General features: G+C 38.5%; 2 protein-coding genes across 3 annotated transcripts in view; one reads left to right on the forward strand and one right to left on the reverse strand.

The window, feature by feature from the left end:
* Nucleotides 1–1,435: 1,435 nt before the first annotated feature.
* Nucleotides 1,436–15,349, reverse strand: part of LOC110829337 (uncharacterized) — a 32,439-nt gene continuing 18,525 nt past the window's right edge. For both annotated transcript variants that reach the window (XM_022062956.2, XM_022062957.2), the window contains exons 2-5: nt 7,792–8,126; nt 6,014–6,389; nt 5,158–5,292; nt 1,436–2,662 (exon numbers count right to left, since the gene is read on the reverse strand). In XM_022062956.2, the coding sequence (XP_021918648.1) occupies nt 2,177–2,662; nt 5,158–5,292; nt 6,014–6,389; nt 7,792–8,126 (1,332 nt within the window). In that variant the 3' untranslated portion in view covers nt 1,436–2,176. The remainder of the gene's footprint in view (nt 2,663–5,157; nt 5,293–6,013; nt 6,390–7,791; nt 8,127–15,349) is intronic.
* Nucleotides 3,541–15,349, forward strand: part of Kdm2 (Lysine demethylase 2) — a 66,909-nt gene continuing 55,100 nt past the window's right edge. The window contains exon 1 of the mRNA XM_022062948.2: nt 3,541–3,675. The gene's annotated coding sequence lies outside the window, so the exon portion shown is untranslated. The remainder of the gene's footprint in view (nt 3,676–15,349) is intronic.

The raw sequence follows: 15,349 nt of genomic DNA on the forward strand, positions 1-15,349 counted from the left end.
TTTGGAAAGTATTTGTTGACAAAATACAAACTTTGAGTTATTTCAGTTTAATGTGATTTTAACATATGAAGAAAATGTGTGATTGTTTTCTTCAATTTTCAAAATCTGTGTTGTACAAGGTACCATTTTTGTAACATTTGAGGGTGTCTTTTTGAGAACTTATCAATTCAGATACGCAAGGAGCTCGTAATTCAAAAAAATCAATGAAATGTGAAATATTTATTTTAAATTTCTGCGTCGGTCATCGCCCGTCAGCTTCGTAAGTAGGTAAAAGACATCAAACACCCTTTACCTCCACAGAACATTTTTAGCCTCAAAAAGATTTATTTAAACCCGAAATGAAGCTCATATCTGCGAGCATGAGATGCATGTATTTTTCTACAGTGCAACTAACTCTTTGTTTCTTGACGTAGTCACAATTTATTTTATTTCTTGTCTTCCAGTGATCGACCAATTAATTCCTTGACCCCATCAACAAAACATCTTTCTCATTTAGTCATGTAATCAAACTTGCCCGACATTACACTCGTCATCAGTATTAGAAAGAATGATTCAGATTCACTTGGTGAGAGGTCCTTTGCGTAACGTCCGTTGGGAGGACTTCTGTCGACATTGCTCGAGGGGCGTATCATGGAAGCATGCAAGTAGACTCTCTTGGAAAGTTTTTACTCTACATCCCTTTTGCAGGAAATATGTTTATATAATGCTGTTTAATATTATTTTGCTTCTCAACATTTTTTGGGATTTGGTGATTCTACGATTTGCCACTTTATTTGGTTTCGTCCTTGAACCGATGTGTCTACGTCTCATTACCTATCAATTCATCCTAGCTTTATAGGGCACCCTGATAATGGAGGTAGCAAGCACCTCTGAAACATTGGTAAACTCCTACCAGGCTTCGCGGTGCTACAACCCAGAAGACAGACATCTTCGTACTCGCCACGAGAATCTCAAATCTGAGTTTGACGTGCTAGATGAGAATTTGATATAGAAGAAAGAGCTTTCTTTACTTAATGGTAGAGCAAAGTATAGAATATGTGGACCATCGCTCCTTCATCCTTATACATCTTTATTGTAGTTATTACCCACGCGGATACTGATAAGCCTATTATCATTTGCATTTGAGGGTCAGAATATGCATAATTATAAGAACGCTGATTTGTCGTCGTTATAAATTGTTTACTTACCGTAGAAATAAATTATTGTACTCGGTTGTACTGTTATAATTGACTGTTACGATTAATTATGCATACAGCTCATTTGTTCAAAATATTTCATGTTTATGCCCTTTAACTACCGTATTTATCTCACAAACAGAATTTATATAAATATTTATGTCTTACGAAACCAGGTAGGTGTCAGTTAGTCTGTTTCATGAAAAACCTTTGTTCTGGCGAATATTCGGAAGACGGTCTGGTAGAATCCCAAGCAGGAGTAATTACAAACACTGATTTTATTAAACCCATAAAAGTTCAGAAAGTAAAAATTCGGAACAAATGCATTTACAAAACGGTCACTTGCAGAGAGACGGCTGATTTCCTATATTGATATCAGTTCGTATAAAAATATCTCAAATAATAACTTTTTCTGTGCTCAGACTCTGTAATTGATGAAGTACCATTAAATAATATTAATGTATACGAACTGAGAAAAAATATAAACAATACGTAAGAAATAGATAATAATGAACAACTTAAAATTACACCATAATTTTATATTTAAATATATTTCTAAAACTTATTAATTAAAAAACCATAGGTAAATCTAGCATTATTCTTTCACAGCCAAAGTCCTGCCAGTCCTGAAGTTTCAAAATGGAATCTGCACCAAAAAAGTAGACTTTCTGATCGTTATGTTCTTTCTTATTTAAATTATTAATTTGACATAAAATGTATTGCCACCTTGTGATTTTGTTATGTCGTATTTTATACGAATTAATTATTCATTTTGTGGTATGCTTTATTTAATTACAACTTATCACATTTAAGAGCTCCCACTTTAATGTGAAACTTTATTACATTTAAAATAATACTTCAAATAGTACTTATTATTACATAGGTTGCTATAATTTATTTCATACAATTACGTAATATATCCCACACTTTGCACAAGTATCAGGTACCAAAATCTAACTTTGGGGGGGGGGGGGGGGGGGGGCTTGGCACTTGATCTTAAATCACACGGGATTGCAGCCGACAGCGTCTAAATGTTTCTTCATATTCTCCAGTTTCTGGAGGTCAGTCACTGTGGATTCACATTTATACACTACAAGGTTGTGATAAAAATGGACTGCAAATGCGACAAACACTATCAGGACAGGGATCACGATGATTGTCGCCGCCCACGCGGCTGTGAACGAGTAGTCCCAGAACTTAACCCAGCACAAGATGGCCACTTCTACCAAGAAGAGAAATAATCCTAGTACAGTTGAGAATGCCCATGCGAGTTCTATAAAACCGCGCATTCTTTCGTGTGGCGACTGACTGACCAGCTCCTGGACCTGTAGTTTGCTGATGGCGTCAATATTTGGTAGCAGATATGTACTGATCATCAGCGCAAAAATGTGCACTGCCACGAGAACGGTGGTACACACAGAAAACATGACAAACAGCCACTCGGGGACGTTTGTCGGCTCGTTAATTTGAAGCTCCACCATTGCTACCTGAAATAAGCGATACACATCCATTTCATACTTGAATGATTATTTAGTTTCGTGGTTTATTGACACATTCTAACACATTTGAAATATCACAGGATGTGATGATGGCCGGGGTTATTTATTTTGTAGACAGATGTAGCGGTTTTGTAAGAAATGTATTTATTTTGAAAATATTTTGAGTAGTATAATTAGGCTAGTGTTTTTAATGGGTTAACAACTTTTAGTTAACTGCACGGTTAACCTTTCATTACTCGTTTAAAAATGTAATATTGCAGTGTACGAAACTATAATTATGCTTCTTGTTTTTGTATGGGTGTTGAACTTGGTACATTAAGCAAGAAACTGCATTACGAGTTTAATAATGTATACATTTTACCAAATAATGTTTTAAATCAAGGAGGATGAAATATGTGGGGGACAGATTATTTTGAGTTGAATCCCTGAGGTTTACAGTGAGTGCTGTCTCGTGTTACAAATCCGTGTCGGAAGTTCTGAAGGTGTTTGTCTGTTGCATATGGTTTGTATTTCTCCTTAACCAGATGCAGTATCTCCGAGTATTTCTGAGGCGTTGTGTTTACTGGATAGCCACTCCATATGTCTGCATTCCGTATGTTTGCACACCGCGGATGATGGTTGCATTGAATGTTATTCAGAAGCCATTTGTGGTAGAAGTTTTTAAAACCCATGAATTAATCTCTCCGCGATAATCCATCGAGGCCTTCGATTCAGATGCGAAAATTTAACTTGCTCTGTGGAATAAATTCCGTGGTAGCTGAACCGGCATAACGTAAATTATGATGACCTGTTTTGTCAACGGAAAACGTCCGTAAATAAGCAAGCACTTCTGCCAACTGATGATCATTGACCAGCGACCACGTGACATTCTTGCTACGGCGGATCCAGCAACTGATCGAGTATTCGTGCGTTTCAGTCAGTTGACAGTGGTTTGTGGGTGTTCTCGATCTTTGAGGTTAGGGCAGGAGAATCCAAGTTCGGATGGCGTAGATTCGAAACAGGTAGGTCTGAATATTCATGTGTGTTGTAGAGCAGATGTTAGCAGTGTTTTCATTACCGCAGGAAGCATTGGCTATTAATATCTTTGTCGAGGGCCACAGTGAAAAAATAATGTCGTGGAGAGTAAGCGAAATTGTCTGTGTCTTTACTTTAAAAGAGTGCAACTAGTAAGAATTAGAAAACATAAATGTATTTTCCCAAACAGCCTAGTTTATTGTGAACACGTTATTTGTTAGGTTTCAAAACATTTCTGATTTCAAGTTATTGTCAATTTCATAAAACTCAAGTTATTAATATCACAGAAAAATCTTACGGATTTATTAAATTTCGTATGGTTTGAACAACAGAACAATGCAATTTTGCGGGAAAAAACGCATTTTTATTGCGACAGGTATACATATTCAAAATTTTAATTTGTTTAATACAAATAATTTCGAGTCTTTGCATCTACTGTCAGATAATGTGTGTCACTATTCTCAAAGGACAGAAAATGTTTACCCTTTTCGCAGTGACCAATTCCCAAATCGTGAGTGACTGGAAAAAAAAAATGTTGTGTTGACCACATGTTGGTTGCGGGCTGCTAGTTGCTTATGTCTGTCACAGAGCTTAGCTAGATTGCTGGGTCGTAGTGAGCTAATATTAAGTGTGCTTATTTCAGAATTGTGTGCAGTGTAAGAAATAAGTAGTCTAGAAATAGACGCATTTAACTGTTTCTCTTCATGTAAATTGCACTGTCTCGTAACCAATAGGCCACTTTGTCATCCCAGAGCGTAGCATAAAGTACAGATAATACCAACATACAGTGCCACATCTTATTCGCGATGTTTGAAAGTCGATGTAAACAATATCCCCACCCTTACCTAGTGCTGACTCTGTAATATCCGTTCTAAAAACATTTAACTGACAAGAGGACTTATTGTACTGTTTTATATAATTATACTACACACGCTTACCAGTACGCTATTACACACGAAATGAACCGTAGAGAAATGTGTTAACACCACAGCACGCAACACGTGTTAGAGAAATGATTCAAACTAATGTATGCGGGACGGTCAGTACCGCAGACAGACATTAGTCAGCGAGAGCATTCGCCATTCCAGGATGAAGCCTTACCCCCTAATACTTCAAAATATACAAAGACAGTTTCGCCCCAAATAGATTATTACGAAGCTATGACAAACAGTATTTATTTATTTAGTCCCATATATCAACAAAAGGACATTTACAAAGACAGGATATTTTAAAGTAATGAATGTACTGGGCATGGGTTCTGTTCCGGTAACAGCCATTGTTTACTTTGTCTCAAACATCGCGGAAACAAGTTTGGTTCTATAGTTTTCGTATGTAGTGGCGCACTTTTTTCGAGTCACTGTTTTCTGTATTCACCATTGTGCTTTTTTGTTTTTGCGAACCGCCAAAAATTATTTTCCATTTTCTCAAAGATACTACTTGCACAATTACAGACTTGTCATGCAACTTACCATAGCGAATCCAGACAGAAGTTCCGAGGTAGTGGCCGTGGCTTTCAGTTTCGCCCTGCTCATATGCAACCGGCGCCAAGATAAACCCTCTGGAGTCATTGCACCTTCTTCGGTCAGACTTGAGCCTTCACCGCTCTGTGGAGAATCAAAATCGAAGTGTCATCGACTTAGGAATATCTGCGCTGGTGTTATTTCCTTCTTTAAAGAATATTGTTATGATTGCTTCTTAACCCTGTTCTATTCGCATAAACGTAAGGTTTTAGAACAGCTGAAAATGTTAAGACGTTAAATAATACGTTATTGTTGTATTTATTCTTTCTTAAACTTTCTCGTAAAGTCGTGCTCCAAGGATGTTGACTGTTATGTTAGGATTAGAAGGGGCAGATGTCCAAATTTGAAACTGCCCACAGCAGTATCTGCTACAAAGATTCATAACAGTAAAACAGTATGAGCTTGTGACTTCGGTAATAATGAACAACCTTATAGTCTGTTTTGCATTATTATTGAAGGATTTATGATGAAGATCCGTACTGAACATCCTTCCTTGTCCTGGATCAACAGTTGGCTAGCGTAAATAGTTACCGAGCATGTTGGCTCAGTGTTAACACTTTCGATTCGATTCGAGAGGTCGCTAGTTTGAAATTCAATCCGGAAGCTCACGTTATCGAAATAAAGGAGTAAAGCGATTCGCATGTTATCGAAACAAAGGAGTAAAGCGATTCGCATGTTATCGAAACAAAGGAGTAAAGCGATTCGCATGTTATCGAAACAAAGGAGTAAAGCGATTCGTATGTTATCGAAACAAAGGAGTAAAGCGATTCGCATGTTATCGAAACAAAGGAGTAAAGCGACTCACCTGTTTTCGATTGCTATCGCACTGACACTGACAGCCAACACGGCTGTTCAGTGACTGTTGCGAGATGCTGTAAGGCAGTCCAACGGGCCGTGCGACACTGCTGCTTGGATACCTCCACGGCCTCATCTGAAGCTGAGTTATTCTGCCAGGGTAATAAGGTACAACCGGGGGTGGGATGTTGTTACTGGACATACTCTTATATAGGCCTATGGGAATAGCTCGGTGGGAAGTGTAATATGGCTCCGAATTGCTGGGTGTTAGGGTTCTAGTCATTGGAATTTCACATGAAGATTTCAGCACTGATTGTTGTGAATTTAAGAGGTCTATTTGACTGCGACGTGAAATTGATGACTCTTCCAGAACACTCGGAGGATACCTGAGGATGATGTTAAAACAAAATATAGTTAACATTCAAATCGAACATTAAACCTACGGAACTACGTTCTTCTAAGTCATCTTGTTCGAAAAAAATCTCGACATTTGCTTCATCAAGTTGCGGGTGTTCATAAAAGTTTCAGAATTTTTAGAAAGGTTAGAATATTATGTTTATATCAAGCACTGTTGGTGTTCATTTTGAAATATTAATAGGCACAAAAAATACAGACCGACGTATACACATCCGTGTTCTTTAATTTTATATTTATATTTTGCTGTCATTCTTGACAGGAAATTTTGTTATATATATAAAGTACTATATCCTACATAATCCTCATTCAGAAATGAAGACCCAGTGCCTTGTGCTAACCCTTTGTAGCCGAATTTCGTTTCAAGAATACTCTAAAATATTCAGTTGTTACCGCAAAGAAATCACATTTCATTACGAAGATAAAATTGTTAATGCTATTTAGAGAAATAATTGGTTTACTCTGAGAATCGTGCCAAACTCATAAAAAAAAACTATCTAGGAAAATTCTGTTACATTGTTATAGTCGCCACCCGTTAATAATAACAAGTAAATAAATCTCAGATGTAAGTATAGCCGTAGATGATAAGTTGGTGCATTATAGGGGCCAAGGCCATAGATAACATTGTGAGATCAAGATTTGTACTCACTCCAAACTAATCACGTGACTTCTTACCATCACCTTATTAAAAACTAATTCGATCTTACCTAGTGACCTACTTGGTTCACCGGTGAGTTCAGTCCATATTAAACCGATAACTAACACTTCATCTTATTTTGTGTCTTTGTAGAGATGCTACAGAAGCAGTTGGACGGGCGACATATCATTCAAATGTAGTTATTTAATTAATAAGTCATTAAATTATTGTCTAAATGTAAACTCGCAGCCAAGAAATGCCAGCAATAGGAGCCCCGAACATTACTAACACTGCCAAAAATGTACAAGGTCAAATAGAATACATCCTGATCATACGAACAGCCACGTAATCGAAACACGCAAAATTTATACCGATCTGCATGAAAATTGACATTCTTATTCCTTGAGACCAGAAACAGAATATGTACGTTGCTTTCGAGGAACGTATCCCCCGCGGTGGACCACTTTTTACTGTACTACGTTAGGTATTCCGGCTTGTCTTAGCATTATCTGATTCTGTGTCTGGACCCATCATGGAATTATGTTCATAGACAGTAAGCATTTTGGTTTATAGGTTACGTCACTTGGTTATTTTATCGGATTAATCACAAATACACAGCTGACGAGAAATGCAATGAATTACCAGCTGAATTTGAGTTAACACTCATTTGTCTGTAAAATATTTATCTATCGATACATCAATTATCGATACTGCAGATACCGGATGTTACGTGTTACCTGCAGGGACTCTGTGAATCCGGAAATGACGTAGGTCTCGACATCGAAGTTTTGAGAGGTTGTTGATCCGTGTAGTATCGATGTATTGCGCCCTGAATCGAACTGTCGCTACCTGTTGTCACGTTGGATCCATTGGAAGTGCCCTGTGTTGTGGGGTGAGTGGAACTTGTCGACCGGACATGGACGTCTCCATTAGGTACTGTCTGAAGCCCGGCCAGTGTTGGTCTCGATATATCCTGGGGTAGAGGCTGGTGAGTTGACAATAGTTTATTATCCACAGCAGCTGCTGGGGATCTAGAGGCAGTCGACTCAACGCCATTCGTAATGTCCGACATCTACAGGAAACAATACACCCATTACAAGGCAACACTGAAAAGATTTTATTTAATATACCGTAAGATGTGATGGGTGGCGTCCAAAATTGTGACTGAAACAATAAAATGTATCTAAAATATCGGCTAATAATTATCAGATCGTCTGTGAATAACTTAAATGGATATGGAGTTGGTTATATTAATTTTTTATCCAAACCCTGAAGCTTTAAAACTTGCAGGATGGCCAACTTAGCATATTGCGCTGTTTGACTGTTACATCTGAACGCGTCGTATTCAGAACAATGGAACATGAACGTGCCCGGTTGCCTACAGTGCACGGCGCAGTTATATACGTTCTCTTCGGGTTTCAGCATTGGAACTGTTTAATTTTAAAATAAATTACGCATTTCGTGGCATCACATTTGAAAACAAATTAGTGTGGACAACATTTTGGACGTAATAACACCAAGTAACAGAGGACGGAGAATTTTTGGTGATTGGTTAATTCCTTTTTAATTCTTTTGTGTTTAACGTATTTTTTTTTGCTTTGTAAGGAGCTTCAAAACTTTTAATTTGGTTTTCTCCTGATTGTGTTAGATCTTAATAAGAATTCGATGGGCGAGACATGTAACTCGCGTACGATAATAAGAAAGGTATACTTTGGTTGGGAAATCTTAAAGAAGAGATAGCTTCGAATTCAAAATCTGATGTGGGAGTATAATATTAAAAAGGATCTTACAGAAATATGTGTTGTGAAGATGAGAACTACAATAAACTGGCCAGGACAGGGTAAATTGGAGAATTTTTGTTAATGGCGGTGCTGAGAGCTGCCATTTTCTTCATCGTGTGTGACAATCAGTTGCTGAACTGAGACTTTTGAATCGTGGAACGTTGTTGACGTGATTTTTAAAACACGAGCCGACTAATTTTGTCAGCGAATCTTTTTCTCGCTAGGAAGTTTTAATATGACGATTCAGTTTCGTAATGACGTAATTCTTAAGTACTGGGTTTTCCTTTAGACTCATTATACCAACTGAATTCAAATTAATTTCAAGAATAACATTCGTCATCTGGAATGACTTCACAAAATGTTCACCTTGACCTGGAATTCACTTATTTTTTCTACCGGAACAATTGTAACATCCCTCGTGATGGAAACTGAGGTTATAGGAAAGTTATATTACGCTCGCAACTTATATAAACACTGATTTTATGTATTTAAATTTAAACCACGTGGTACTGTTTTTGCTTCTATTAAAATGCTTGGTAATGGTCAACAACTTCATCACAAGTCTAGTTTTTTTTTAGATTTTTTTATATTTGTTACGCTTTCCTGGTTTGTGGTTTATTTAAAGACGATGTAGCTCTGACTGACATCGAATGAAATTTGTATTTGAATTGGATCCAATTGTTAACTTCTGTATTTTGAAAATATTGTGAGGAAGAGAAAGGCATGGATGTTTTTATATCGTTATAGTGGAGACGTAGTCAAACATTTGCAAGACGTGGTAAATGAAATAATGAACACAGGTTGGCTTGAAAATAAAGTAATTTTTATCTTTAAATTACATCCTTTAAGGTACAATTTGGCTGCACGCGACAGAGACAAGCGACCGAGGCAGGCGACAGAGTTACGAGACCGAGACTGGTCGCTTCCTGTCTGCTCTCTGTACAATCGTATGAAGTACAATTACGAGCGCGAGACAGAGACAAAGCACAGGACCAGTAGTGTCTCGCGACGGGCTCAGGCAGCACGTGTGTTGTTGAGTAAAGTAATGGCAGAAATTAAATTTACTGGTGACCAAGATGAGCAATTGGTAGAATTAGTAGCAGAAAACCGACCACTGACCACCGACAGAAAGAACCTTCTTCACGTCTGGTTTTGAATATTGAACTCATAGGTTTTCTTTGTTTCTTTCGCAACAAATAACACAGCAACACATCATCTTCTTCTTATTCTTCGAGTAACCTTTTTGGAAGCATTTTTGTACTCATTTTTCACAGAATATGTGCACGTATGTCTCAACAAAACAAAGAAAACAAACACTTTGCCGCATGTCTCGGTCGTCACCTCAAAAGCGTGTGGCGACAAGCTGCGATGTGTCCGTCTCCCGTCTCTGTCGCGTGCAGCCAAATTGTACCTTTAGAAAGACGGAATGCACTTCCGTGTCTCTGAGGTATGCAAGATTACAGCCACTAGCGACCAGCGTTGTATTCCTCCGTTTTGGGAAATAGAACCGAATGGGTTCCAGCTGGCACGTTACGTGCTCCACTGTTCTTAGCGCCCTAAGGCAAAATTCGACCCAGAAATGGGCGTGTAACGGGAACCAACAGGCCATTTCGAACGAAGGTTAACATCGTCTTCAGTCAGTTTATAATTTACCGAGATTCTTGTCGCGTTATGTTACTCGTCCTATGACCTAGTTTACTGCGAGTACGGAACAGATGTTAGGAGTTTTATCGCTGTAAGAATAGAAATGGCTTTGAGTGATCAGAAGTCGAAGGCCATTTCCAGATTTATAGCGATTGAACTATGCAGATCCAGACATTGTTAAACTTTGCACTGGAATGGGGTGGTTTGTTTCAAGCTCCGGCCGTTTTATCACCAAGGAAATAATTCCGGTACGCATTGGATGGGAAGCTGGGTGAGACCCAGAGCCTGGTGGCAAAGATAAACATCCTGTTCTGCCGGGAATCAAATCCCGGTCATCCACGCCGTAGTATAGTTACTATACTGACTGATTGTATAAGTAGAGTTTATAAAAAGTCAGGATCTAGTGTCTGTTTAGGAATGTTACGAAAGAATACCCATAAATTCTCTTATAATTTGCTGTGTCATGTTACTTTACGCTGTGAAATGCTCCGTACAGGTAATGTTTTGTCTCGCTCTTCACGAGAAACATGAGCACCTTGTGATTAAATGTCCAAGGCTAAACAAAGGCGAGCCTACATAGAAAATCCATACGGCTCGTAACGATCTCCAAAGTCCAATGGTGTAGATGTGGGCAAACACCTTGGCGTGTGGGTCACAACCGAAGGAAAGTGATGACGACTCAACAAGTCATTCAAAACGCATCTGACCTCAAGAAGTGAAACACTCGAAGAAAAATATGATAACTTTTTTGTCAGTAAAACGAAATCTTAAAAAAAAAAACCCAGAACGTTCACGTAATTCATGTTGTGGATTAGAGTACAGAACTCGAACTACCACCCAAAACTAAAGCCTGAGACAAATGTTTTCAGCATGGCCACGACAGTTACGAGGCGCTCGTAACGTTCGCTCACACGCCAAGTAGTTTGGCCATATCCGTACAGACATGGACAACCTTTAACTAGCCGGATCTAGTTTCATCATGGCCAATGGCGGGATGCATACAGTCCGCGACTGTAATCTTGAGACTTGCGGGGTGAAGGAGAAAAGATGGCGTCTGCATTTAACGCTACGGACTTCCTGCATTCCTTGCAAGTCTCAAGATTACAGTCGTGGACTGTAATTAAACAAAAAACATTCGCAATGATTGTTTATTCGTGGATTTTTATATGATATATCAAGTAAGTTATTACCAGTGGTTTTAAAAAGTTTGAAATCGCTGCTACTGTAAAGATCAATTACAATATGTGATCCTTTACATATCAGATAGATTGCAGTCGTGAAATAAATGTATTAACAGGATAAAACTTTACTTTAAATTTGGTTCTGGGGAAAAAACTAAACCATGAGAGATTTTTATGTTGGTGAATTATTATTATTATTATTATTATTATTATTATTATTATTATTATTATTATTCTATCTATTCGCCATTTTACAGGGTATTTATTTCTATGTACCTGACACAAACCTTGGCCCTGAGGTACATAGTGTAGTAGCTATTTCTGAAATACATTTTGTTTTTAATACGTGTTACATTTATTATATAGTTTTATTGTGAGGGACGACTACATATTTTACGACAGCGTCTTTCGAATGATGTATTAAGATCCTAAAATGGCAGTTTTCTGAAGTTCCCTGATGTCGTATTCGCCCGGGACGTTGGCCAAATATTTTCTGAGTGACTTGGAGACAGTTCCAGTTGCTCCTATAATTATTTGAATTACTTTTGCTCTCACTTTATACATTCGCTGTATTTCAATGACATCCTTGTATTTCAAGATCATCTCCGCGTCCTTCTTAATTCCTGTCAGTTGTTATTGCTATATCAATTAAGAGACAAGTTCCATTTTTGTTTCGAATTATAATATCTGGTGTTATTTGGGATAGTTCTGCCTGTTTTGACTTGTTGTTCATACCAATGTTTCGTCTCTAGCTTTACCCCTACTTTCCTGCTCATTATTATTATTATTATTATTATTTCAGCCCAAATGGAACTTAGCTTTGAAGACTTTCCGCGAGAGTTAAGTAAATGTGCCACGTGACTTTCCAGGCCGCATACGTCACAGGTGTTTATGTAACCTGGCGGACTGTAGTGACATCCATTCTCTTGAAGATTTATCGCTTCGTATGAAGACCGTAACATTCGCACATAAGAATCATAGATGTTATTACTATGTATATTTACTTAAAGCACATGTCGTTGTGGTGAATATTAATGTAAGTGCAATTAAAATATCGTATACCTCGATACAGTGACATCTATAACTCTGGCAACAACGTCAAACTATCACGGAAATTTTCCGTTTCCTGACCTGTTCCGGTCTCAGCGTCGTACAAGACATGAGCGCACGCTTGGACGATATTACTGAACGAACAGCCTCTTATTCTGAACCGTGTACGGTTCGCCGAATCGTTCGCTACGAACGGCGAACTTGAGTCGATGAAAGTCTTTGTCTTCTGTCCCTGTGGGATCTCAAACATCGATTTTACTTTTCATAAATCAAAACTCAAGAGGCGTGGAAGCTGCAGTCATTCTACGAATTATATTTGCCATACGTGAATATGAATAGCCACGAATTTTGCTTCATTTGGGAGGTCCCGGGTTCAAATATCCCCCCAGATACCGGGTATCCTGACTGAGGTTTATGTGGTTTTACTCTCCAGGCATATATTGGGATAGTACCTACAAATAGGTCACGGACACTTTATTACACGTTCTTTAAAATTTATTAATCTCTGCTAATCCTCTCACTCGACTTTATCTAGTGTTAGATACAGAAAATATCGGGAAATAAAGTACAGATAAATAATGGTTATGAATCCATATTAATTTGAAGTCCCTTTCTGTAATCTGTCTAAGCGGCAAATCCATTTCTTTCTGTACTCCAGAATGTTGGCCAAGGTCGATTCTGTATTCAGGCCTCCCATAATTTTTTTTATCTGTCAACGATTGGTGCATAATATGCAGGAACACGGCGCAAAATCCCAGAAGACATTAATCTTTAATCATATATGGAGTTCAGTTCTTACACCCGTCTTGTTCCGATCAATAGCGCTGTGGTGTTATTCTCAGGCAAACGCAAAAACCTGCTGGTCCCTTCCCTTTTCCCACTTAACATCATAATTTTTCTCTTCACATCTAACTTTATAGAAATATTCTCTCATGTACCTCAATTCCACAGCGTTGGAATCTGTTCTCTTTCTTGTATTCGTTAACAATAATCCATTTTCGACGCAAAAAAATAGTCCCTCTTATTCTCCGTCTCCAAACATTTTAGTAACATGCTTAGAACATTATCTTCTCTGCATAGAAGGCATCTCCCATTCTCAAATCCTTCACCTCTCGCTTTCAAATTACCAGCCTTGGAACCGAACCTAACCCACTTCTCTCATTCCTTACATAAGTGTATCCATCCACTCAGGTTTCATATCACATGAATCTGAGTAACGTACTCATGTTTTTTACACTTCATCGTAACTTACTTTATCTTACTAACCTAATTGAAATACAGTGAACACCGAAATTTTCCGCTATGAGAAGTCTACTGGGCAGTAGGAGTGACGGAAGGGTAGGGGTGATCTTACTGCGCACGCGCAGTCTTTCTGTTTCAAGTTATATACGATAAACAGGTTGGATGACACGGATTCCAAATACAGCGTATGAATACAAACGGACAGAAAGAACAGAACTTGGGAGACCCAGAAGAAGATGATATTTGACGTCAGCCGGAACATATTAATTAGCCTGTCGCGTGAAGCTGATGATGATTATGAAGTAGTTCTTGCTTACCCCACCAATGGACATCTCGCGGCGCGCGTTGAAATCAGTTAACAACAAAACACTGCTTGAATATTGACGTTAACCTTGCCTGTAGCAGTTCGCGATTAAAACAACTTTAAAAAGAGATGCTAATTCAGGACAGCGAATTCTTTTTTAGTATCGACTTTTGTATAGGCTTCAAAAACAACCTTTATTGTGCTATTCACACTCTAGTCGTCTTTCACTGAGCGAAAGGTCCGTTGAAAATCGTTTCCATATTCAGTTCTTTGTTTTACATTTAATACATTTGCGTGTTGCCTAATGGAACCGTAGCTAAATGTTTATCTCATAGTCTCGGGATCTACAAATATAGTTCTCTTCTGGGTTGTTGCGCCGTGTATAATGGTAGTTTACTGACGTTTTAGAGGTCCCTGATGCCTCCACCATCTTGGCGATCTGGGTAAAAATGATAACACAAGTTAACACAAATCTTTGTGGTGCGATATTCGTAATGTTCAGATCGTCTTCTGTTATAACATTTGAAGTGGGTATAAAAGGTTAGGAATCGACCTCTGTTGAACGGTAGTCATTTTTCTGAGATGCAGATGTTTGGATGAAACGGCTTGAGCTGTAGGAATACTCGATGATTGTCTGGGTACACTGCAACATAAGCTAGCTGCTTTCCGATACGAAAGCCCATACTTAGTTTACATGCCTTGGCCTTGAAATGGCTAGGTCTCCTGTTCCTACCTGTAATTTTGTACGAGCAAACAAACACAGTAATAGATTACTGTCCTCTGCATTCAATTCGTATTGTCTCTCTACTCTCGACAATAATAAGAGTAACATTCTTTCCCACAAGGGAAACACAGTATTTTCAGAATATCGCATTCATTGGGAACGTTCCAACAGTTCATTTCCTGGTTTGGAACCTGAGGATTGATACTTATACCGCCACGGTGGTCTAGCGGTTAGAACGCTGGCCTTGTAATCCTCCTTGTAATCCTGGGGTCTCGGGTTCGATTCCCGGCGGTGCCCGAATTTATAACTTGTGTTGGGCAAGTCCGTGGTCTAGGCAACACGGAGTTTTCCTCCGGGGGCTTCCCCGGT

The sequence above is a fragment of the Zootermopsis nevadensis genome, unplaced genomic scaffold (genome assembly GCF_977971745.1).
Source record: "Zootermopsis nevadensis isolate Lab colony 2312 unplaced genomic scaffold, Znev_1.0 Znev_ptg000009l, whole genome shotgun sequence".
Classification (NCBI taxonomy): Eukaryota; Metazoa; Arthropoda; class Insecta; order Blattodea; family Termopsidae; genus Zootermopsis; species Zootermopsis nevadensis.